Genomic DNA, 25,607 nt, shown 5'->3' with positions numbered 1-25,607 from the left:
AAACATATAACCTATGTGTCTCCAGTCACCTGTCAAATAAACATATAACCTATGTATCTCCAATCAACTGTCAAAATAAACATGTTTTAACCTATGTGTCTCCAGTCACCTGTCAAAATTAACGTACTTAACCTATGCATCTCCAGTCACCCTTTTGATAGCTAATGTAAATATTTCCCCCTGCCCTTGTGTATTTCCCAGAGGTAGACACTTTGTAGTACAATGAAAAAGTTGTCCACCTCAGAATGCTTTACTATGGCAGGATTTGTTGGTTGGTTATAAAACTCACATGAGGAGTTGATGACAAAAGGCAGAACTATGTTTGGCAGGGAAATATTGTAATTACTTATTTTGATGGTGTGAACTTTTGCTTTTGCCTTCATACATAAACACCTATAGTAAATGTGTACTTCATTGGACAATTAAATACGTGGTTTACCTATACCTACACAATCCATAAAAATTGTTATCGCAGGAATAATGACTCTACAGTAGTTGTGAACTTACCATTCTGTAACATCTGTGGTATTTTTGCTAGGAAATGTGGTAACTTACCATTCTGTAACATCTGTGGTATGTTTGTTTGGGATATCTGGCAGCATATTTTTCCATTGTGAACTTACCATTTTGTAACATCTGTGGTATGTTTGCTAGGATATGGGGTAGAATAGTTTCCCCTTGTGAACTTACCATTCTGTAGCATCTGAGATTTGTTTGCTAGGATATGTGGTAGCATAGTTTTCTTATTGTGAACTTACCATTCTTTAACATATGTGGTATGTTTGCTAGGATAAGTGGCAGCATATTTTTCTCATTGTGAACTTACCATTCTGTAACATCTGTGGCAGCATAGTTTTCTTATTGTGAATTTACCATTCTGTAACATCTGTGGTATGTTTGCTAGGATATGGGGTAGCATAGTTTCCCGTTGTGAACTTACCATTCTGTAACATCTGAGGTTTGTTTGCTAGGATATGTGGTAGCATAGTTTTCCCATTGTGAACTTACCATTCTGTAACATCTGTGGTATGTTTGCTAGGATATGTGGCAGCATAGTTTTCCCACCTAAAGCACATGCCAGTCTATCTAGGGCACTCTCAGCTGCTATACTATTGCTACAAACAGAAAACATTTTACTAGAAGAAGGCACTTATTTTTTAATTTAAAACCTATACCATATTATAAACAAATACCATTCTAACAACATGTTGACCAACTTTAAATACCATCCACTTCCCATTAAAAGTCACACAATACTTCAAATTGAACAAAAAAGTTGAATATGTTTTAAATACTTGCATGGCTAATTTTTACAATAAGCATGATAAGACACATGTTCCTTTATATAATCTTTTTAAAAAAAATCTTTTTTATCATCCAAATCTTCAAAAATGTACTGCTATTGAATTCACATACAGCATTTCCGTATGCCGTTTCCTTATGAACCGCACAGCACAAGTATGAAGGGAAAAACCATGATGAAATAAAAAGTAAACAAATGTGGAAAGAAGATAGTATGAATCAATTCTGAAAGAAAAATTTTAATAAATCAAATCATTTAACAACTGTTATGACAAAGTTGAATTAACTAATTGTAGCGCATGGACAATATCAAAAAAAAAAAAAAAAAAAAAAAATTCATATCGCTCTATCATCTCATTTATTTTTCACATGCTTCATGATTCTATATTCTTTATCAGGGTCACAATTGGTAAACTTTGGCACATAAACACAAAAGTTAATTAGCAGCAAAAGTTTTCTATCAACAATCAAATAAGGCCTAAATTAATATATTGTTTGTTTCCCCAATCCCAACCCTGCCAAGTAGGTGTGGGTAGGTAGGTAGGGAAATAATTTTATTTTTCCAAAAAGCTTGAACATTATCGGATGATCCGGCAAGCCTGAAAATCGGAAATGAATAAAATAATATTTGACTAAGTTTTGACAATAAAATTTTATGAGCAGGACCATTTTTGCAGGGTCGGTCGGGATTGGGGAAACAAACAATATTTTATTTTAGGCCTAATGAAATATTGTGTTGATTATGCATTACTGATTTCTAATAAATATATAAAAAATAAAATGCTTCGCTGAGCGCAGCCTGATACGACCGCAGAGGTCGAACCCTGAACAGTTGGGGCAAGTTTGGACACAATATTCAAGCTTGATACTGTCTGAATTTGGATTGTGATCAAATTTTTGACATAATATAGGTTTCTGACACAAAATAAATGAGGTCAAAGATCTTAAAAAATCTATTGCGCAATACTGAAGATTTCTGCTTGAAACTTTTCAAAACATTTGAAATTTCAAAAATTTGGATGAAAAAAAATATGAATCCCCCAAAAAAATTGAAGAAAAAAATCCCCCCCCCCCAATCTTTTTGACCCCCCTTGGAGTAATTACCCCAAACTCAATCCCAGCCTTCCCTTTGTGATATGGAACCTTGTGGTACAATTTCAGAGAGATCCATACACTTACACACAAGTTATTGTCTGGAAACTACAAAAATGCTTGTTTTTGGCCCCTTTTTGGCCCCTAATTCCTGCATGTTTGGGGCAATTACCCCCATACTCAATCCCAGCCTTCACTTTGTGATATGGAACCTTGTGGTACAATTTCAGAGAGATCCATACACTTACACACAAGTTATTGTCTGGAAACTACAAAAATGCTTGTTTTTGGCCCCTTTTTCCTAAACTGTTGGGTGCCATAACCCCCAAAATCAATCCCAACCTTCCTTTTGTGGTATTGGACATTCTTGTAAAATGTCATAGAGATCCATTCACTTTAATGAAAGTTATTGTCCGGAAACCAAATGTGTCTTCGGACGACGACGACAACATCATAGCATTATACGAACCCAAAAAAATTTTTGCGGTCGTATAAAAAACATTATACACAGAGGACTTAATAGTTATTAAGTATATATTCATGCATTGGTCTTCTAATTTCCTCAACATTATTATCACAAGAAACTTGTTTCATAGGACTTTCATTATACTTATTGCAAGTCTTTAAACCAATGTTCTGGCTCTCAAGACCATTCTTACACCAACTCTATCCACCCATCACTCCTACAGAATCAAACTTAATTTAATTTTATTAAAGTTCATTATACTATAGATCACCAGAGTCTATGCCTCACTACACTTATACTACCAATGAACTTCAGTGAAAACTTTACATCTACTACCTGGTTAATAATTCTGAATATTACACTAATACTTTATTCTACATGTATATTAACATATATAATGCCCTTTAACCTTTCAGTAAGACCATTCTAACATACAACTTTACATTTACCTATATATTGCCCTTTAACCTTTCAGTGTGACCATTCTAACATACAACTATATAGTTACATATTTATTGCCCTCTAACCTTTCAGTAAGACCATTCTAACATACAACTCTATAATTACATATATATTGCCCTTTAACCTTTCAGTGCGATCATTTTAACATTATACACCTATTGACTGGTTATCAGGGTAATAGCAAGTTTGTTGACCCTGAGATACCAACTATTGCTCGAGGCGAAGCCAAGGGCAATAGTTAGTATCAAAGGGACAACAAACTTGCTATATCCCTCATAACCAGTCATTAAGTGTTTTATTATACCGAACAAAACAACTTTCTAAACAGACTACATACACCACTTGAAAAACAGTCACATAAACATGAACAAGATGAACTATCAGGGTTTTTTTTGCCCGTGTGATATTTGTCAAATTTTATTTACTGTAATCAAGACCAGGAATCCTTGTGTAAAAAATCCCGTGCATAAGATAAACGCTAGCTTAAATATTTTACCGTACACCAAAGCAATCGCAGATTATGAAGACGACGACAGACCCATACCATACATTTGTTATGTTTTAGATCTTAAAATATGTCACGCAGATTTCTTTTATTTTTTTTTATTGCTTCTGGTGGGTAAAATGTTAATTTGAAATTATGATAAGACACACTGTCATACAGATTTTACCGTTTATGATATTTCAGCGTTTAACGTTGCCAAGTGCACAAACCCAAACAGAATAGTCAATGACGTCATTGTTGTCCAATGAAAAATTAGTATGACAAAGTACGGGAAATATGCCTATAAAACTATTGACCGGGGTAATAGTCTTTAAAACTATTGACTGGAAAAAAGTCTGTGGAATGAAATAGCACAAATATTTCATTCTTTTTTATATAGAAAAAACATACTGAGGTATAATAAACAACTATATTTACCTATATATTGCCCTCTAACCTTTCAGTAAAACCATTCTTACATACAACTCTATATTTACCTACATCTTGCCCTCTAACCTTTCAGTGTGACCATTCTAACATACAATTCTATAGTTACATATATATTGCCCTCTAACCTTTCAGTGTGACCATTCTAACATACAACTCTATATTTACCCATACATTGCCCTCTAACCTTTCAGTAAGACTATTTTAACATACAACTCTATATTTACCTATACATTGCCCTCTAACCTTTCAGTGTCACCATTCTAACATACAACTCTATATTTACCCATACATTGCCCTCTAACCTTTCAGTGTCACCATTCTAACATAACTCTATAGTTACATATATATTGCCCTCTTACCTTTCAGTGTCTTCTTCTTCTGGTTCATCTTGAATAGACCAATCTTCTTCCTCCTCTAGATCTACCATCAATGCTAGAACTTGTGGTACTGTAATATAATGCTATTGTAAGTTGTGGGGTTTATCAAACCTCAATTCTAAATAGTTTATATTTGACACAACATTAGAGTGAACAGGACTCCCAAATAGCAGAGAATAAGCTTTACAGGGGCACAGTATTCAATGCTACTGAAAATTTGGCTGGGCACCTAACTTTTTACAGAATATTCCCGTATGGTCACAGGGGTTTATCTGGGTATTTTGGGAAAAAGGACCTGGCCAGTTTTGGGAATTTTTTTACGCGATTTACAATGAAATTGGGAAAACTACTAATATACCAGATGTGAGTTTTAGTGTGTTAAGTTCATTGAGAATTATCTTTTTTTGTTGTTTATAATTTTATTTTCTGTTCATTCTTTCTTTTCTCAACTTAACAATAAGGAACTCAAGTTTATCTAGCATTAAAATATTGTAGTTTTTAAAGCACACATGTGATAAAACTTTTCCCCCTTTTTTTATCTTCAAAGACAGCAACAGTTAATATGGTTAATATAATATAAATAATTCAGGGATAGAAATAAGATGTATTTTAACAGGCCAAGCAGGCTAACACTTCTTTTTATTCACTAATGCTCTTCCAGATTTTGACTGGCCCTTCAAAATTGAGAAGAAAAAATTAATTCATTGATCTGTAGTTATTTGTTAGCATTATAAAAACAACTTATATCAACATGTTTTAGTGAATAAGAAAAGTAATGTTACATTTTATTGGATTTTGACATGAAAATTTGTGAACAAAAAAAAATTTTGAGTTTCTGTATTAAAACATTTTCTGTTTCTTCTTTCTTTTTCATAGACCTATTGGTTTTTAATTCTAGTGTTTATATTTCATAGCCGTCCTTTTTCATCTGTCTAGATTTTTTAAAATTTATATATTGTATTTGATCGGCAAACCCGGAATTAGCCGTGTCCGCTCCCGGAATCTGATCCGGTATTGTAATTGTCTATATTTCCGGTTTATGTCAGCCATTGTTTGTCGAAGTTGTTTTTCGTCAGTTACATGTAGAAATGTTTTACTCGGATTTACACATTACTTGTTGGCCATTTTCGGAATAAAGCTAGCGGTTGAAAAGAATGGACATCGCTGTCATGAATAATAAAGATGAAAATAAATTTTGTTCCCAAAATTGGGAAAAATGTAGGGTTTTTGCCATTGGGAATGGGTCCGAATACCGGACCCTGTGGAATGCTAGAAAAATCCATGGGTCAATACAATTTTTTTACATTTTGTCAGTTGGGCCCCTGGAGTGAAATTTTAAAGCTTATTCCCTGAATAGCTGTGCATACTGAGGTTATACTTTACAAAATTGTTTCTCAAAACATATTAAAGTCATATGAAACTTCAGATTAAAAAAAAAAGTTGAATATGTTTTATATACTTGAATGGCCAAGTTTTCCTATAAAACAAGTGTATGTGAACTCTCTTGTAAAAGAAAATCCTTTATATTATCAAAATCTTCATAAATGTACTGCTATTGAATTATTGTCTTCCCTTACACTAATTCGCCAATATTTTCCCTTATGCAGTGACCTTAACAACTAGACCTCTCGTAAGAAATTTGGCCAACGCACAATATATCTACTTTTTAACTTCTGATGACCAATACATGTACTTTTTAACTTCTGATGACCGATATATCTACTTTTTAACTTCTGATGACCAATGTATCTACTTTTTAACTTCTGATGACCAATACATGTACTTTTTAACTTCTGATGACCAATAAATCTACTTTTTTAACGTCCAAATTACCACCAGAACTTTCCTGTCAGCCAAAAATAAACTTTTTTGGACATCCAAATTTCCACCAGTGAAAAACTTAGCAGTTCCCAAATGTAAATAAAGTCCTTCACTGCATACATTAAAACATATAGACAATAAAATAATAACACTTGCTTGAAAAATATTCTTCAAAAGAAATCGATGTTTGGTTTAAACGTGAGCCAAATTATTTGGCTATTATTTTCTACCTACCTGAAAAGCCTATTGTATTTTGCAGAGTGTCATATCTGTTAAGGCCTAGACATTTAGTATTTTACAACTGCCAAGTTTTGTTTCATGTGCTTTATTGTTTGTTTGAAAAGAAGTATTAAGTATAATCAAAATGATGGGACCAGTCCCAATTGACAGCAAGCATATAAATTCAGTCCTTTTTTCAAATTTCCTGATTTGGACAGACATTTACCTAAAAGAGGCATGTACTTTCCAAACTTTCTAACCATGGCAGGAGCTGTTTCAGATAATGTCACAATAGCTTCCATTCCTAACTGTCTCATACTGTCCGACAAATTAGCATCAGAAATAACCTGTTAAAATTATCAATATATTTGTTCAAAACAATAAAAATTGTGTTTTCTAATGAAACTGTCACAGGTTAGTGGGAGAGTTGAGTGCCCACTAACATGTTTAACCCAGCCACATTCTGTCTGTGCCTGTCCCAAGTCCATCTTCGCTAGCCAAGGGTTACGATCCACTTCCCTCCTCTCCACCCTTGGCGGATTGAGATAGAATTTCGGAGACACAAGGTAATGATTTTCATTGGTTGCAGTCGAAACTCACTGCATCCAATCAAAAAGGGCCTGTAACATGATCACGTGGAAATGTAGAAAGTGTATGTAAACAATTGCCACGTGCTTATTGCGCAACAAGTCTTTACATCCCTAAACATACGACTATATTTAGTGACAATTTGAATGTTTTTAATCAACTAATAGAAGTTCCTGTGTATGTTTCTTGCACAAATGCATTAATGTCAACGTATATTTTCGTTTCCTGCTTTACCAAGTGCGTAGAATCTAGACGCTACCGTGTTTTTACCTCCAAATTGAAGAGTTCAAGTGCTACCATTGGTCAAGAATAATGTATTAGGAATGGGCGTGAATTTAATCTACCGATAGATGGCGCAACATTGTTATCACAAATGTTGGCTTAATCTGCCAAGGGTGGAGAGGAGGGAAGTGGATCGTAACCCTTGGCTAGCGAAGATGGTCCCAAGTCATGAAACTGTTACTCAGTGGTTGTAGCTTGTTGCTGTATATCATATTTGCTTTTAGTAATTAGTATATTGTTCTGTATATAAATCAGGCTGTTAGTGTTTTCATTTGAAGTGTTTTACATTTGTCATTTCAGGCCTTTTATAGCTTGCTGTGGGTTATGGGTTTTGCTCATTGTTGAAAGCTGTACGGTAAGCTATAGTTACTTACTTCTACGTCATTAGGTTTCTGTTGGAGAGTTGTCTCATTGGCAATCATACCATATCTTCTTATTTTCATTTAGATATTTTCTTTGAAAACATAAGCAGTTGGAAAATGCTCAAATATCTATTTAGTACACGTACCTTTTATTATTCAAAAATAGCAAAATACATGACTAAATGTCTTAAAAGTATAGACATTAAATTGAAGGAAGGCATGATTTCATATCAGCCTATTAAGTACTTTGAGCATTTTTGTACATGGTATTTTAATGTTTTTCTTCATTTGAGGAACTTCTAGTTGATTGTAGAGGAAGAGTCTGTTACATCTAAACACAATATTTTTAGCTTGACCTACTGTACAGATCCCTCTTTTTGTTGGGGACCATGTTGACTATAGAGGTTCAATTTTGGTTTTTTGTGTCATGTGTTACTGTCTAATTGGCATAAATCCTATTAATATTGCTGCATCTATTGTTGCTTGGCAGTCTACAAAACAGCAATAGCAGTGTAGGTCATTGTTTGTATTTTAGTGAATCATGAAAATTAAAGGTCAATATTAAGATTTATAATTCTATTTACCTTCAGACAAAATGGTATTATATTATCCATTTGCGGTCTCAGGTATTTTGGAACATTCTCTGCCAATTCTATCAAACATTTCATCAAACTGTCATCATCCACTGACAAACTTTCATTCATACCCTAAAAAAAAGACAGATACCTTCATACTCTACTGTGAAATACTTTTTTACTGACCTAGAAAAGATATTTCTTTCCATGCCCTGAAATCTAGACATTCTTAAAAATCATACATATACAGAACTCGCACTACTTCAGAATTATAGGGAGAAGTGACTTTTTTTAAACTGATAGGGAGAAAGTGGTGAGGCTTAAAAGAGAAAGTGCTTGTTCCCTCGTGGCACTGTAATGTTCCTTTTTTACAATAAATATTTTATATAAAAGGCCAGAAACTACCAACTAAACATCTAGCACTGTCATGACTATTTAAGAAATGTTTTTTTATTAGAGCTATTTTCCTAATGCTTGTAGTTTAAAGGTTTTGTTGGCTTGTTTGCTTTGCTTGAATAAATGTTTGCTAATGCATTGTAATTAAGATTGACATCTGCAATTAATAGAGGGGCGTGGCCTCAGCTTGTATACATTATACTTAAATGTTATTGGATGTTAAGTATAATGCAGAGTATAATGTATACAACCTGAAGCCAAGTATCATAGGAGGCAGTAGATCTTTAAAGTGATGTAATAGATGATTATTTTTATGGTAAGCTACAAGGAAAGCTGAGGTTGTCAACTGACCTGTATCATAGGAGGCAGTAGATCTTTAAAGTGATGTAATAGATGATTATTTTTATGATAAGCTACAAGGAAAGCTGAGGTTATCAACTGACCTGTATCATAGGAGGCAGTAGATCTTTAAAGTGATGTAATAGATGATTATTTTTATGGTAAGCTACAAGGAAAGCTGAGGTTGTCAACTGACCTGTATCATAGGAGGCAGTAGATCTTTAAAGTGATGTAATAGATGATTATTTTTATGATAAGCTACAAGGAAAGCTGAGGTTATCAACTGACCTGTATCATAGGAGGCAGTAGATCTTTAAAGTGATGTAATAGATGATTTTTTTTATGGTTAGTTACAAGGAAAGCTGTGGTTATCAACTGACCTGTATCATAGGAGGCAGTAGATCTTTAAAGTGATGTAATAGATGATTATTTTTGTCGTTAGCTACAAGGAAAGCTGTGGAGGCTTTGATGGCTTCAAACCAAACTTGTGGGTTATCTCTGTCAGCTAAACATCGACTTAACATCTGTTTAATCACATCCATATAGTGGCTCTGCTGCTTACCAAATATTCCAGGTACATTTCTGTAATATATAGATATTCTGTACATAACTAAATGCTTGGTACATTACAATTAGTCATTTTAGACATGTTTTCTTAAAAGTTGAATTCAGTACTTTTTAGAAAATTCAATTCTAATCAATTAGGATCTGTTTAGTTCATCTAGCATTCATTATAATGTTTGCTGTTGACAGTTTCTGTCCATGTGTATAATATGCGTGTAATAGTTTTCAAAATAATAAATAAAACACTTGTATCTTAATTCACATGTAAAAATACTAAAATTTACATAATAAACATATATTTAGTTAGATAGTTCATGTTGTTTTTTTACTTACTTGAAAATATGAAGAGCACTTTCCCGTAAACCTGAATCTGGAGAACTTGCACTTTCAAACATAAACTTCAGGACTTCTGGCCAATTCATGTTTTCTTCATCATCTATGAGAGAAAGAGAAGGAAAAGGATTAAATAACTTATGACTCCCAATCAGTCTGTATTGCTCCCCTTTCTCTCATGCACAAGCCTGACTCATATATATGATAGGACTTTTGATACTAGCTTTATCTGGGAATTAAAATATGATGAAAGCCCAATTGTATTCGATACTACTGCGAAATATAAGGTGAGTAGGAAGAGGAATTTGGTACTTTTACTGTAATAAAACCAGTATCAAAAACAAAAAGTCCTATATTTTTTTTAACAGAAGACTGTGTTTGAGGACAGGAATGCCCCCGCTCAAGCTTTGCAATTTTCCAAGTTAATCAAAGCGCGAAAGCGCTGTAAAGGCAGTTAATTACAGGTTGTGTGTATTTTTAGTCCAGTTATATCATTATCTTGCATAGTACAGTGTACTTATCAGAGGTGGCTTTCAGTATTTAAGATTTAGAGTTCTCTAATGATATTGAACAAGTCATATGAATGTCATATTCTGAGCACTATATGAAGGTGATTGTTCTCACTTGTTTATGAACTAGTGCATTATGTCCAGTTTGTACCTTTTTTATCTATGTTTATAGTCAAATTAGTTATCAAAGGTACCAGGATTATAATTTAATACGCCAGACGCGCGTTTCGTCTACATAAGACTGATCAGTGACGCTCAGATCAAAATAGTTATAAAGTCAAACAAGTACAAAGTTGAAGAGCATTGAGGACCCAAAATTCCAAAAAGTTGTGCCAAATGGGGCTAAGGTAATCTATTCCTTGGATAAGAAAATCCTTAGTTTTTCGAAAAATTCAAAGTTTTGTAACAGGAAGTTTATAAAAATGACCATATAATTGATATTCAAATACTGTTTAAAATAGTTAGGCATTTTCTTTTTAGTAATAAGTAAATGTTATCAACTGTATTTTATTCAACTCTGCAAATGTGGTTTGTTACTGTTAAGTATGGATGATAGTTGTTTCATTGGCAATCATAACACATCTCCTTATTTATATAATGATCTATATTCAACGACCTCAGGTACAAAAAAAAGTATGTAACTTAACTATGATGGGAAACCTTTGACTTCTTTCTTTTATATAAACTTTTGATTTGGTACCATAGAACTATGTAGAATAAATGTACATTGCAACATGTCAACTCTTTCAATGACAATACTTTTTTAAGAAACTATAACTCCAAGCAAAATTATATTTCCAAGTTTAAAGTAATTTATGAATGAAAAAAGGAGTTCTTAATTAAGAAATAAACTGATTCGCTGAGCGCAGCTGGATACACCCGCAGAGGTCCAACCCTGAACAGTTGGGGCAAAAATGGACACAATATTCAAGCTTGATACAGGTCTGAATTTGGATTGTAATTAAATATTTGACATATTATAGTTTCTGAATAAATGTAGTCAAAGAACTTGAAATCGGTTATATGAATTGAATTTATATTCAATTAAAGATTTCTTGCTGTTGTGCAATACACTGTGCTGTTGCGCAATACTTAATAAATCTGTTGCCAGACTATAAACAAATAAAGTTCAATTTCTTCTCAATGTCATATTTGAAATTTATGAAAATCTATAGGGAGATTACATCAATAGCTATAAATAATTCACCAAAGTTTGATGCGAACTGCTTAAAGCATATTTGAGTTGTTGTCCAACAAGAGTGCACACGCTGAAATGTCTCGCCTTCTTTACTAATCACTGATATTATGTTGATAGTCCTTAATATAAAGCTTTATTACAACTGTCACATAAACTTAACATTAACCAAGAAAACTAAACATTGACCAATGAACCATGAAAATGAGGTCAAGGTCAGATGAACCATGCTAGGCAGGCATGTACAGCTAACAATTCTTCCATACAACAAATATAGTTGACCTATTGCTTATAGTTTAAGAAAAACAGACCAAAACACAAAAACTTAACACTGAGCAATGAACTGTGAAAATGAGGTCAAGGTCAAATAAAACCTGCGCGACTGACATATAGATCATAAAATATTTCCATACACCAAATATAGTTGACCTATTGCATATAGTATTAGAAAAAAAGACCAAAACTCAAAATCTTAACTTTGACCACTGAACCATGAAAATGAGGTCAAGGTCAAATGACACCTGCCAGCTAGACATGTACACCTTACAATCATTCCATACACCAAATATAGTAGACCTATTGCATACAGTATAAGAAAAACAGACCAAAACACAAAAACTTAACTATAACCACTGAACCATGAAAATGAGGTCAAGGTCAGATGACACCTGCCAGTTGGACATGTACGCCTTACAGTCCTTCCATACACCGAATATACTTGACCTACTGCTTATAGTATCTGAGATATGGACTTGACCACCAAAACTTAACCTTGTTCACTGATCCATGAAATGAGGTCGAGATCAAGTGAAAACTGTCTGACGGGCATGATGACCTTGCAAGGTACGCACATACCAAATATAGTTATCCTACTACTTATAATAAGAGAGAATTTAACATTACAAAAAATGTTAACTTTTTTTTCAAGTAGTCACTGAATCATGAAAATGAGGTCAAGGACATTGGACATGTGGCTGACGGAAACTTCGTAACATGAGGCATCCATATACAAAGTATGAAGCATCCAGGTCTTCCACCTTCAAAAATATAAAGCTTTTAAGAAGTTAGCTAACGCCGCCGCCACATCACTATCTCTATGTCGAGCTTTCTGCGACAAAAGTCGCAGGCTCGACAAAAACTGGAAAATCCTCCCTTTTTTAATGAATAAAACCCCATAAATCAGAAATGTAAAATCTAAAATTTATAAAATTCTAAAGGGAGCTTACGGATTGATAATTTAGTCTTAGATGCAAGATTTTTTTATCAGTTGTTAGTGGCTTTGAACTACATGTAGCTGTCAGTAACTTTGAGTACTCTCAGATCTGTACTTAGTGTCTTTTTGTTGTTTGGATGTACAACTACCTGACCACGTCCACTTGTATTTGTATTTATCCATCTGATGAGTTAAGCCTCTTTCAACTGATTTTTATAGTTCGTTCTTATATTGTACTGTTACACCACTGTCCCAGGTTAGGGGGAGGGTTGGGATCCCGCTAACATGTTTAACCCCGACACATTCTGTATGTACATGTATGTGCCTGTCCCAAGTCAGGAGCCTGTAATTCAGTGGTTGTTGTTTGTTTATGTGTTGCATAATTGTTATATTCGTTCATTTTTTGTACATAAATTAGGCCGTTAGTTTTCTTGTTTAAATTGTTTTACATTGTCATTTCGGGGCCTTTTATAGAGCTCTGACTGTGCGGTATGGGCTTTGTTCATTGTTAAAGGCCGTACTGTGACCTATAGCTGTTAATTTCTGTGTCATTTGGTCTCTTGTGGAGAGTTGTCTCATTGGCAATCATACCACATCTTCTTTTTTACATTTACATCAACAGATATAAACAATTCACCAAAGTCAAGGTGAGACAACAAAACTTAGTGGTAAGATCTCTGAAATGTTTTACACGGTACAAGTTTTTCTCATTGTTGGAGATTGTACGGTGACAGTAACACCTGTAACTGCTTAAACCCATTTCTTATGCACTTTAGTTCGATAAACTCACTGAATATCATATCACATCTCCTTATTTTTATATGCATTACAATTTACATGTGCATGTACATGTAATTATAAATATATATATATATATCAGAACAAAATTCATTGCGTCACTTTTATTTATGCATCCTTTGGCACAATACAAGTTCTAAAATTACACAACATAGTACAACTAAATGTTATTTCAGATGAAAGTTTTGTTTCAGTTCCATTCATAGGATTTATTAGAATTTTGTATGTTTTGACAGGTCCAATAATTCGCTCTATGTGCACATGTTAATTGGAGACTTTTCTATCCCGTATAAGAGTTTTGGAACTAATTCTGTTTCTTTTTTTGAAAAAAGTTAGCAAACAAATCTTGCACATTTAAACCTTTGTCTGCCATCACACTGTCACCTGGATCACATAATTGAACTATTCTACATCTTTCAACTATTTCATAGTCACTGGTAGAACCAACATATGCATTAGAGACATAGTTGACTAAACCACCAGGTGTTGAACATACAAGTATTTTCAGTGTTTCTGTTTTTATATGATGAAAAGGTTGCCTGAGCTTTAGGAGCTTTAGGTTTTATCACGGGATATTCTGTGCTGTCAATAATAATCCAAGTCGTAGGAAACTTTAATTTGAAGTTGGATGGTGAAAAATACCTGACTAAACCACTAGATGGCCAAGTGTTAGCCTCACACCACTGTTTAGACATAAAAACAATCCATGTATACACAATATTCTTAACACTAGATTCAATCTAGAATCTAGAAAGTTCAAAGTTGGTTGTATAATGCCTCAATTTCATCAAAGTCATAAAAAAACTGATTTTCAACTGACACTCTATCAATTTGAAAATATATGTATCTCAAACAATGTGCTGCTGGACCAAGTGTGGTCAAAACAAATAAAAATTTAGTATACAACTCTAAACCGGTATAAAAATGCATGGCTGTGTCACGTGTCTTCATTTCAAAATTCACTGCTGAAAACATAGGCATTGATGGTGTTTGCATAATTCCATCTGTGAAGCTCAACATTAGCTCGGCAGTTGGTGGTGGACAGTCATAAATCCTTTCTGCAGTATGAATGACTTCTTCAGGAAAACCAACTTTACAATCAAAACTTTCCTCTAGATTTCTACTACAATATTCATCAAGTTTAGTTCTTTTGATTTAACAGGAAACTGCCCTGTTTTTCTTTTTGCGGACGATTCAGTCTCTTGCTTGGTCCAGGAAAATAGGCTGGGAATGGCAGTAGACTTAAGTCTCTGAATGGTGGGTTTGCGCCCTAAAAAAGGTTATAAAACATTAGTTTTTTGATAATTAAATGAACTTCCATTAGCAATGTATACTTTGTATTACCTGGCGAAATATTAACTAGATTTATTCATTACAATCTGGATAAAACTATGTTTGCCTGATTCAATGTATGTTATGTAAATCCAAAGGACAAACAATGAGAGGCTTATGCAACAAACGTACATTGTCTGTACCTAAATAACTATAACATAGATGAGAGCATGTCATTGTTTTGTTCCTGTTAACATTGTCATTGATATTTTTCAAGAAAGTCTATGAGGCATAGCTTATGCATTCCTGTCATTACTACATTACTAATTACTGCTAAAATAATTCTCAGTATGATATACCTCTTGTAAGAAATCATTATAATTGTAGCAATCACCAAAAAATCTCAAACAGATCACATTGAATCGTAATCCAAAAAATTATGACGTCTTGAATTAACCACCCCCTTTTATTCTAAAACGATAATTGCGGTTGTAAACAGACTTTGGTTTATTCGCATGGCGATTACATATATAATTATATATTTCAAAAAGAAAATAGAGTTTTACCATGAATAGTTTCCTGCACGTAGTCTTTTTCAGTAAAATGTGCCTTGCAAACAACAGCTGATTGAGATGGACTCCACGATTTCATCGTGTTCTCGTCCAATCTGCGTATGGGCCATGGCGTTGATCCAACTTTTCCTTCTTTTTAAGTCATTTTGAAATGCATGTCCTCCTCTTAAATGACATCCAGGTACACAACAACAAGTACTTGGCATCGTTAATTAAAAATGTAACTGAAATAGTTGCACAGTGCAGAAACCAGAAGTTGAGGAACAGGATCGGCTACCACGGCGCCACCTATTCAGGAACGATAATTTGATACTTTTTATAATTGCGAAAAAGCAATAACGTTAGACGGGTTCACGTGCATAAACAGAAATGCGCTTTAAATTGTATAATATAATTCATGTTCAGTCGACCTTTAATTATCATATCAACGACTGAAATGATTTATAAACATCTAGATTGCAGATAACACTCGAAATTAACCCGAGCTCTTTCCACACGGAATTCAAATAATTCTAGTTTGTCAATCGGTTGACTGCTTATAATGCAAAATACAAATATATCAAAAGTTTTTAAAACTAACAAAACACAACGATCGTTTCTCTATTTCCCAATGTAAATGAAATGAAACAAAAATCATTTTATATCACAATTAGAAGAGGAGAGAATTCAACATTTCCGGATCTACTTGGAGCCTAACGACCCCCCACGTAGATAAGTTGGATATCGCGGAAGGAAGGATAAACCCGGCAACTAGAAAGGCATTAAAGCACTGCCTTTAAAAAGGGTCAAAACTCGATCTGCCGTATTTTCCATTTTAGTTATGAAAGCTTGATGGAAGTTGAAGTAATTAATATGAGCTGCATTGGTTAGAAATTGACCTTATGCAAGTGCATGTATACATGTACACATATGAGACTTTGATTGATTTGAGAACATTCAAATACGAAATAAAAGATGAATTTAGGTCTGTTTTGTAGGGTTCATATATCAACTCAATTTTCAAACAGTTTCAGACTTTGCATTGAGATTTTTTCCACCCAAATGTAGTTAACAGATGTATTGATATTCATTTGCATAAGGTTGATTTCTATCCAACGCAGCTCATATACTATTCCCTCAATTTCACTTCTATTTTCGAAGGCAATTTGGTGTCATCAACTATATTCCGAAAAATAATAACAAATGTATCATTAACTAATGACATTTATCAATGAGTCCTTTGTATTATTTATTAAATTGGTTTTTCTGTGGATTTTTTTTTATAACTGTGGTGGACAAGTGTGGAGATGTCTTCAACTTTTATTTTTCATAAAAAATCAAAAATGCACTAACCAAAATTTTGCTGGCAGCTGGTTGATCAGATTTTTTCAACAAAAAAAATAAGATTTTTTATTGTATTTCCTACTTATGGCTACAATGAGACATAACTCAAGATTTTTTGGAGTAAAATGTTTCATTTTTGTCGATCCTGTGACATTTATGTCGCGAAAGCGAGACATAGCGATCCTAGATTCCGTCAGAGTCGACATTTAAGTTCAGCCTGTGGTTGAATTTTTTAGACATCATTAACTTTATCAAACGTTAACCTTCATGGAATTTTATTAAATTTGGATAGAAGCTTGTTTATGATCAACATACAGTATCCTGAGCTAATTTGGAAAATATTCATTTTCATTTTTCCGTATTTTACTGATATATGGTCTTAGTTTTTTTATAGTTATCATTCAGATTCAGTCTGTGGTTAAAGTTTTCCAGTCATCAATAACTTTGTCATACCTTCATGGAATTTAATGGAATTTGGGCAGATGTTTGTTTATGACCAAAAAACAGTATCCAGAGCAAAATTTGGAAATATTTATTGTCATTTTTCCTTATTTTACTGATAAATGGAATCGAGTTTTTTTTACTGTTAACAAGTAGATACAGTCTGGTGTTAAAGTTTGTTACTCTTTAATAATTACTTTGTCAAATCTTCATAGAATTTTATGAAACTTTGGCAGCTTTTTTATGATTAAGAGAACATGTCTGAAGCAAACTTTTGAAATTTTTTTTTTTTTTTCATATTCATTACTTTTCTGATAGATGGACTCAGTTTTTTACAGTTCACATTTACAGACAGTCTGGGATTAAATTTTTTTTACCTGATAAATTTGTAAACCGTGTATAGCTTAAACAGAAGCTATTCTTCAAGACCAAGAAATAGCATCTAAAGAAAAAGTTTGCATTTTACTGATAAATGGAATCACTTTTTTAAATTGACATTACATTTTTACACTGACAGCAGTAATCGCAGGTGAGACATAGGGTTCCGCGGAACCCCTTACAAATTTTTAGTTATGGGTTCAGTTGGGGTTAGCAATAAAAACAAGAATGTGTCCATAGTACACGGATGCCCCACTCGCACTATCATTTTCTATGTTCAGTGGACTGTGAAATTTGGGTCAAAACTCTAATTTGGTATTAAAATAAGAAAGATCATATCATAAGTAACATGTGTACTAAGTTTCAAGTTGATTGGGCTTCAACTTCGTCAAATATTACCTTGACCAAAAACTTTAACCTGAAGCAGGACAGATGGACAGACGGACGGATGGACAAACGGAAGCACAGACCAGATAACATAATGCCCCTACTACTATCGTAGGTGGGGTATAAAAATTGTAAGAGGATCATAAATGTGTCAGAAAAATGATTGTAACCTAGTCTGACTGCACTCAACTAAAGCTGCCACTGGCTTATTTTTCAGGCCAGTGGTGCTAAAATTAGACTATGATTGATAGGGGGCATCAGATAAAAAAATGCCCTTTGGAAATAAGATGTGCTAATTAATGCATCATTCATCATCAAAAATGGTTCCTGTAATTCTAACTTGATCGCAATATTTAACTGGTTTCCATTAAACTAATCTAATTACTAACTTGAACAACAATTGCAGTAGAAGTTGATATGTCAAAGTTAAAGCCTTCTCGCTGCATCTTTGTTATACATGTAGTGGGACCAAAACAGCTATAAGATACTGTTTACAGCAGAAACTTACCAATCATATTTCTAGCCAATTCTGCTGTTGCATCACACACCTTCCGTCTGACAGGGGGAGTTAACTCCTCTGTGATAGCAGACATTAATTTTTCTTTGACAGCTGTTTGAAGCTCTGGTGACAATTTTGGCCATACTTCTTCAAATTCATTTGTAAATAATCTTCTTAATAAAACAGATGACAGTGTTCTTATCTATAAAAGAAACAACAATTATACAAGAAGGGCAAAGTTAAAACTAGTGTTTCCTACAGGAGGTTTTGATGTGGTATGGCGACCTGCTGTATTTTCTCGACACCCTGCCCTTTTTAGGAAAAAATTTGGTGCCATGCCCCTTTTCCTTCGTATTTTATAACACCCCGCCGTAATTTAATATCGGTTCTGCAATTCATCTTTTAGTAAGACCATTTGGAGTTATTTCCCTTAAGACGAAATAATAAAAAAAAAAAACAGCCAACATTTTTTTGTATTTCGTATTTATGTTTGAACAGTTTTGAAGGGACAGAGTACAAAAAAAGGTTCATGATTGAAGGACAACATCAATTTGTACAGGTACAAATTTAAAAGGGAACCAGCCAATCGTTTTAGTTATAATTTTACGATGCATGGTATGAACATTACCACTGATTACGTAAACAATCAGCTGTTTGTTTATATTTTCTATTTATACTACTCGGTCGGCTGAGACGTTGGATTAGATGTGAATTTACGACGGCTTTCATACTGTTGTTATCTTAATAAAATTAAAAATTTATAGCTGATAAATACTTTCGATTTGTACGAAAAACCAACAACGTTTCAATTAAAAAAAAACAAAAAAACACAGAATTAGATCACAAAATGTGTATAGTAAGTCTTGCATTTTAAAAATCCTGAAATAGCCTGGAATATTTTTTTATACAATTATAAGCCAAGGTAGTTTTGATTGGTATAAACATGCGAGATCCAAAAGGTGTTTGGCACTAATTTGTTTGTGCAGCTAAAAAGCAATGCATTGCAATGCATATATGCTCTTGGTCATGCAAAGTCCACTTTCACAACACATCCTTAGACAATCAGCCTTAGTGATCCAGTATTAAAGTTTATAACTGGAGTTATTGATTGAAAAGAGGCAGTTGCACTATATAGATAAAGATTCTATTAGCTGAGTCTAGAAGTGTTACTTTTATTACAAACAGAATTAAATTAATTCACTAATATACATATATTTATTTATTACCAATAAATATGAAATAATGGTATGTTTCAATTAACATGATTAAATCCCTATCCATAACAGTGCCTTTATATCTATGCAAAGAGTGCCCTAAGCATGTAGTCCTCCACGCAAAGGGTACCCTTAAAGTGTAACCAATCGCGCCAAGAGTGCCCTCTGAGAAAAAAATTACCCTGCCCTTTTCAAAAGCTGCAGGAAACACTAAAAACTGGTTTTAGTTTTCTCAAATGCTTGTTCTCATGTCAGTCTGTCTATTGAGGTCAGTGCTTAATACATCTCTTGTCGCAACTGTCTACTGACGTCCCAGTCTAAAGTGTCTACTGACATCCCTGTAAATCAGCTGTCTCCTGAAATGAACATTTAGATAAGTAGATGTTGGGTAAACATGTCAATGTGTCTCCTAAAATGAACATAAGGAGATGTTGTGTTAACATATCAATGTGTCTCCTGAAAATGAACATAAGAAGATGTTGATTACACATGTGAATGTGTCTCCTGAAATAAACATAAGAAGATGTTGGGTAAAAATGTCAATGTGTCTCCTAAAATGAACATAAGATGATGTTGGGTAAACATGTCAATGTGTCTCCTTAAATAAACATAAGGAGATGTTGGGTAAACATATCAATGTGTCTCCTGAAATGAACATAAGGAGATGTTGATTACACATGTCAATGTGTCTCTTGAAATGAACATAAAATGTTGGGTTGACATGTCATTGTGTCTCCTGAAATGAACATAAGATGTTGGGTTAACATGTCAATGTGTCTCCTGAAATGAGCATAAGGAGATTTTGGGTACACATGTCAATGTCTCCTGAAATGAACATAAGGAGTTTTGGATACACATGTCAATGTGTCTCCTGAAATGAACATAAGGAGATGTTGGACAAACATGTCAATGTGTCTCTTGAAATAAACATAAGGAGATGTTGGGTAAACATGTCAATGTGTCTTCTGAAATGAACTTAAGATGATGTTGGGTAAATATGTCAATGTGTCTCCTGAAATGAACATAAGATGTTTGGTACACATTTCAATGTCTCCTGAAATGAACATAAAGAGATGTTGGGTACGCATGTCAATGTGGCTGCTGAAATGGACATAAGGAGATGTTGGGCAAACATGTCAATGTGTCTCTTGAAATAAACATAAGGAGATGTTGGGTAAAAATGTCAATGTGTCTCTTGAAATGAACTTAAGATGATGTTGGGTAAACATGTCAATGTGTCTCCTGAAATGAACTTAAGATGCTGTTGGGTAAATATGTCAATGTGTCTCCTGAAATGAACATAAAGAGATGTTGGGTACACAAATCAATGTGTTTCCTGAAATGGACATAAGGAGATGTTGGGCAAATATGTCAATGTGTCTCTTGAAATAAACATAAGGAGAGGTTGGGTAAACATGTCAATGTGTCTCCTGTAAAGAACATAAGGAGAAGTTGGGTAAATATGTCTCCTGAAATGAACATAAGATGTTGTGTAAACATGTCAATGAGACAGCAATTAACAACACAAATAACCAAGACATTTCCTTACTGAGTGTAAGCTGTAACTTACTGAGTGTAAGCTGTAACTTGCTGAGTGTAAGCTGTAACTTGCTGAGTGTAAGCTGTAACTTGCTGAGTGTAAGCTGTAACTTGCTGAGTGTAAGCTGTAACTTACTGAGTGTAAGCTGTAACTTACTGAGTGTAAGCTGTAACTTACTGAGTGTAAGCTGTAACTTACTAAGTGTAAGCTGTATTTATATTCAATTGTTCTCAGAGGGTCATATACATAATTGAGTTGATGAGCAATCAGCTTGACAATTTGTTTATTAAGCCATTGAGGTCTGTGTATGCCAGATAAATTGTGACAGGAAATGCCTTCAATTTGATTTTAGAAAAAAAACCCCTTAAAACAGTAAACAATGGAGAATTGTGCATATTGACCCAATTTGGCAACATTGACCAACCACAACATGACCCCTGTGATGCCCAATAGATATGTGCTTACCTCTATAGATATATTACTATTGGACATAGACTGGACTAACATTGGTAATTTTGTAGGTCCTGGTATCTTGTCATATAATCCCTACAAAACAATAAATCAAAACTTAAATTACAAGGTGTCATAAAATAATCTAGCTACATTGTTGATCATTAAGATGTCTTTTAATTTGTGCTATTTCTAATTCTAAATTTTTTTTAGGATTTTGTTTTTTAGGAACTTGTATAGAAGTTTCTATACATGAAAAGACTTTCCTAATGGACCTATCATGTCAGACCCTTTGTCCACTAAACAATTTCAATCTATTAAGTTTCATTTTCAAAAGATCATTTTGGCTAGTCTCCCAACATGCCCAATCACTTCGTAAACAGATAAGTAGAAACAAACAGTGCCAAAGCTGACATCTGAAAATCAGTGCATCAGGTGACTGCGCATGCTCGATCAATGTGTACACTTTAGTCGTCATTAATCACAGATCTCGATCAATGTGTACACTTGATTCACTATTAATCACAGTATCTCCATGATCCATCAATGTGTACACTTTAGTCGTCATTAATCACAGTATCTCCATCAATGTGTACACTTGAGTCACCCTTAATTACAGTATCTCGATCAATGTGTACACTTGAGTCTCCCTTAATCACTGTATCTCCATCAATGTGTACACTTTAGTCACCCTTAATTACAGTATCTCGATCAATGTGTACACTTGAGTCTCCTTTAATCACTGTATCTCCATCAATGTGTACACTTGATTCATCATTAATCACAGTTCATACCTACATTCCTTTAAATCTTTTATCCATCTCTTCCAGTCTGTGCCAAACTGTTTTAGAGTGTGTCTGACCGAAAGAGAAATTTGACCTTTTCTACTATATTTCCAACTAACCCACTAAAAAATCTGAAAATTTCTGTCTGACCGAATGAATTTTTGTCTGACATTTTGTTGGTCAGACAGAGTTTGGGACACACTGCTCTTCAACACATAATATGACAATCAAATTCAGAATTTTAAAAACAGAATCATTATCGATACCAAAGTTGAAGCATCATATACGGATTTCATAGACTAAAAAATCTTTTCTTTATTACTTGCTTTGCCCATCAATAAAAGGCAGAGATTAGTATTGAGGTGAGTGTTATTATTTGGATATACATGTACGTCCTCACCAATTCAAATAAAATGCTCCGCTGGGCGCAGCTTGATACGACCGCAGAGGTCGAACCCTGAACAGTTGGGGCAAGTATGGACACAACATTCAAGCTTGATACAGCACTGAATTTTGATTGTGATTAAATATTTGACACAGCATAGGTTTCTGACACAGAATGAATGTGGTCAATGAACTTAAAAAATTTTAATTTACCTATTCAAACCATATCATTATTATTTGCTTTTATATATAAATCAGAAATAACCAATTTAAAATGGAAAATTTTAAAGAAAAAAAAAATCCGCCCCTCCCAATTTTTTGAACCCCCTTATGATTCATCACCCCCAAATTCAATCCCAGCCTTCCCTTTGTGGTATGGTACCTTGCAGTACAATTTTAGGGAGATCCATACACTTGAACACAAGTTATTGTCTAGAAACTACACTTTTTTGGCCCCAAATTCCAAAACATTTAGGGCAATTACCCCCAAAATCAAACCCAGCTTTCCCTTTGTGATATGGAACCTTGTAGTACAATTTCATAAAGATCCATACACTTACACTTATACTTAAGTTATTGTACTGAAACCAGAAAAATGCTTGTTTTTTGCCCCTTTTTGGCCCCTAATTCCTAAAATTTTGAGGCAATTACCCCCAAAATCCAATCCCAGCCTTCCCTTTGTGATATGGAACCTTGTAGTACAATTTCAGAAAGATCCATACACTTACACACGAGTTATTGTCATGAAACTAGAAAAATCCTTGTATTTTTCCCCTTTTTTGGCCCCTAATTCCTAAAATTTTGAGTCAATTACCACCAAAATCAATCCAAGCATTTCCTTTGTGATATGGAACCTTGCATTTCAATTTCAGAGAGATCCATACACTTGAACACAAGTTATTGTCTGGAAACTAGAAAAATGCTTATTTTTGGCCCCTTATTCCTAAACGTTTTGGTCAATTACCCCTAAACTCAATTCCAGCTTTCCCTTCGAAAAATTGAACCTTGTAGTACAATTTCAGAAAGATCCATAGACTTCCACACAAGTTATTGTCATGAAACTAGAAAAATGCTTGTTTTTGCCCCTTTTTTGGCACCTAATTCCTAAAATTTTGAGGCAATTACCCCCAAAATCAATCCAAGCATTTCCTTTGTGATATGGAACCTTGTGGTACAATGTCAGAGAGATCCATACACTAACACACAAGTTATGTCTGGAAGTTACAAAAATGCTTATTTTTTGCCCCTTTTTGGCCCCTAATTCCTTAACTGTTGGTACCATAACCCCCAAAATCAATCACTGCCTTCCTTTTGTGGTATTGAACCTTATGGTAAAATTTCATAGAGATCCATTCACTTAATCTAAAGTTAGAGTGCGAAAACCAATGTGTCTTCGGAAGACGACGCCAACATCATACCAATATACGACTGCAAAATTTTTTTGCGGTCGTATAAAAAGGCTACGCCAATTTACTTGTTTCCTCGATTTTTTCTTTAGCAAACTTGACCAGTGTTTTTGTCTAGTTCTTGAAAACTAATAAATGAAACCAGTTTGACGTTTGACCCAGGTTGTCTGGCTGTCCAAATAATTTTTATTTACAATTCATAAAATTGGGGGAGGGTAACCTATTTTGTATCTCATGAATCTTTCATTTTAATTCTTTAAAGTGATTGATTAGTCCCTTTCTATTCCATGTTGTTACAACAACCAATGGTTTATATTCTACTTTATTATTATCTTTTAGCAGTTCTGCTTTTAATTATTGTCTGTTGACACTGATTTAAACCTTACAACAATTCATTCTCTGAAAAATCAACAGCAAATCATCTGTCAAATTAATTCAAAAATTTTGAAACATATAGCATGTATAGTTCTTTGAAGTGACTGTTGGTTTATTTTTATGGTTAAATGACTTGATCCATATCTTTAATATTGGTAATGGAACATACCATGAACATGATGAAAGTGTTGAATGTTCCTGTTAAATTAATTAAAGGGTTATAGCTGAGAGATGCAAAACATGTACGTTATAAAACCATAAATTTTTCTTGAAAAGCCTGTATCAAGTCAGAGATGCGACGTTTATACTTTTTGTTGTGTTAAGGAATTCTTGACTCTGTGGATGCAGACTTGTCTATACTTCTAATACAGTTCCCTTCGAGTCCAGTATTTTTGTTCTTAGGTCAGAATAAAGTTTATGTGTGTTTCTTGAGAACATTTTACAACACTTTCAAGATTTAGAGATGATGGCTGGATTATATATACCAGCAGTAATATTGTTGTCTTTTTTCAAAACTACCTCTCCCCTTTTTTGGGGGAAAAATCCATAATTTTTTTGGAAATAGTGAAGTTTTGAATAAGAATTAATTGTACTAAAACTTGAAATCGAAGACAAGACTTTCTTTTTTGCACAGTTTTTTCATGTAATATTTTGAATTGTGAGACATTTTCAACCGGTAAGGAACTTTTTGGGGAGAGGAAAGAAACTGAAAAAATGACGGTACTAATACATTCAAAACCGTGTGTTACAAACA

General features: G+C 33.8%; 1 protein-coding gene across 5 annotated transcripts in view; it reads right to left on the bottom strand.

Moving 5' to 3' along the window:
• The window catches only part of LOC127737254 (importin-5-like), a 63,837-nt gene that overhangs the window by 37,344 nt on the left and 886 nt on the right, over window positions 1–25,607 (bottom strand). Inside the window, exons 2-9 of one of the 5 annotated variants that reach the window (XM_052247798.1) lie at window positions 21,919–21,999; window positions 18,709–18,901; window positions 10,113–10,215; window positions 9,596–9,797; window positions 8,490–8,612; window positions 6,900–7,020; window positions 4,616–4,703; window positions 1,009–1,115 (exon numbers count right to left, since the gene is read on the bottom strand). In XM_052247798.1, coding sequence (XP_052103758.1) covers window positions 1,009–1,115; window positions 4,616–4,703; window positions 6,900–7,020; window positions 8,490–8,612; window positions 9,596–9,797; window positions 10,113–10,215; window positions 18,709–18,901; window positions 21,919–21,999 — 1,018 coding nt within the window. Of the gene's footprint in view, window positions 1–1,008; window positions 1,116–4,615; window positions 4,704–6,899; window positions 7,021–8,489; window positions 8,613–9,227; window positions 9,281–9,319; window positions 9,382–9,411; window positions 9,465–9,503; window positions 9,552–9,595; window positions 9,798–10,112; window positions 10,216–18,708; window positions 18,902–21,918; window positions 22,000–25,607 lie in introns of those variants that run through there. The other 4 variants (XM_052247800.1, XM_052247801.1, XM_052247799.1 and 1 more) reach the window with 4 other exon arrangements.

Source organism: Mytilus californianus, unplaced genomic scaffold (genome assembly GCF_021869535.1).
Source record: "Mytilus californianus isolate M0D057914Y unplaced genomic scaffold, xbMytCali1.0.p SCAF_4, whole genome shotgun sequence".
Classification (NCBI taxonomy): Eukaryota; Metazoa; Mollusca; class Bivalvia; order Mytilida; family Mytilidae; genus Mytilus; species Mytilus californianus.
Note: the sequence above shows the minus strand (reverse complement) of the source record. Positions and strands in the feature narration are given on the sequence as shown.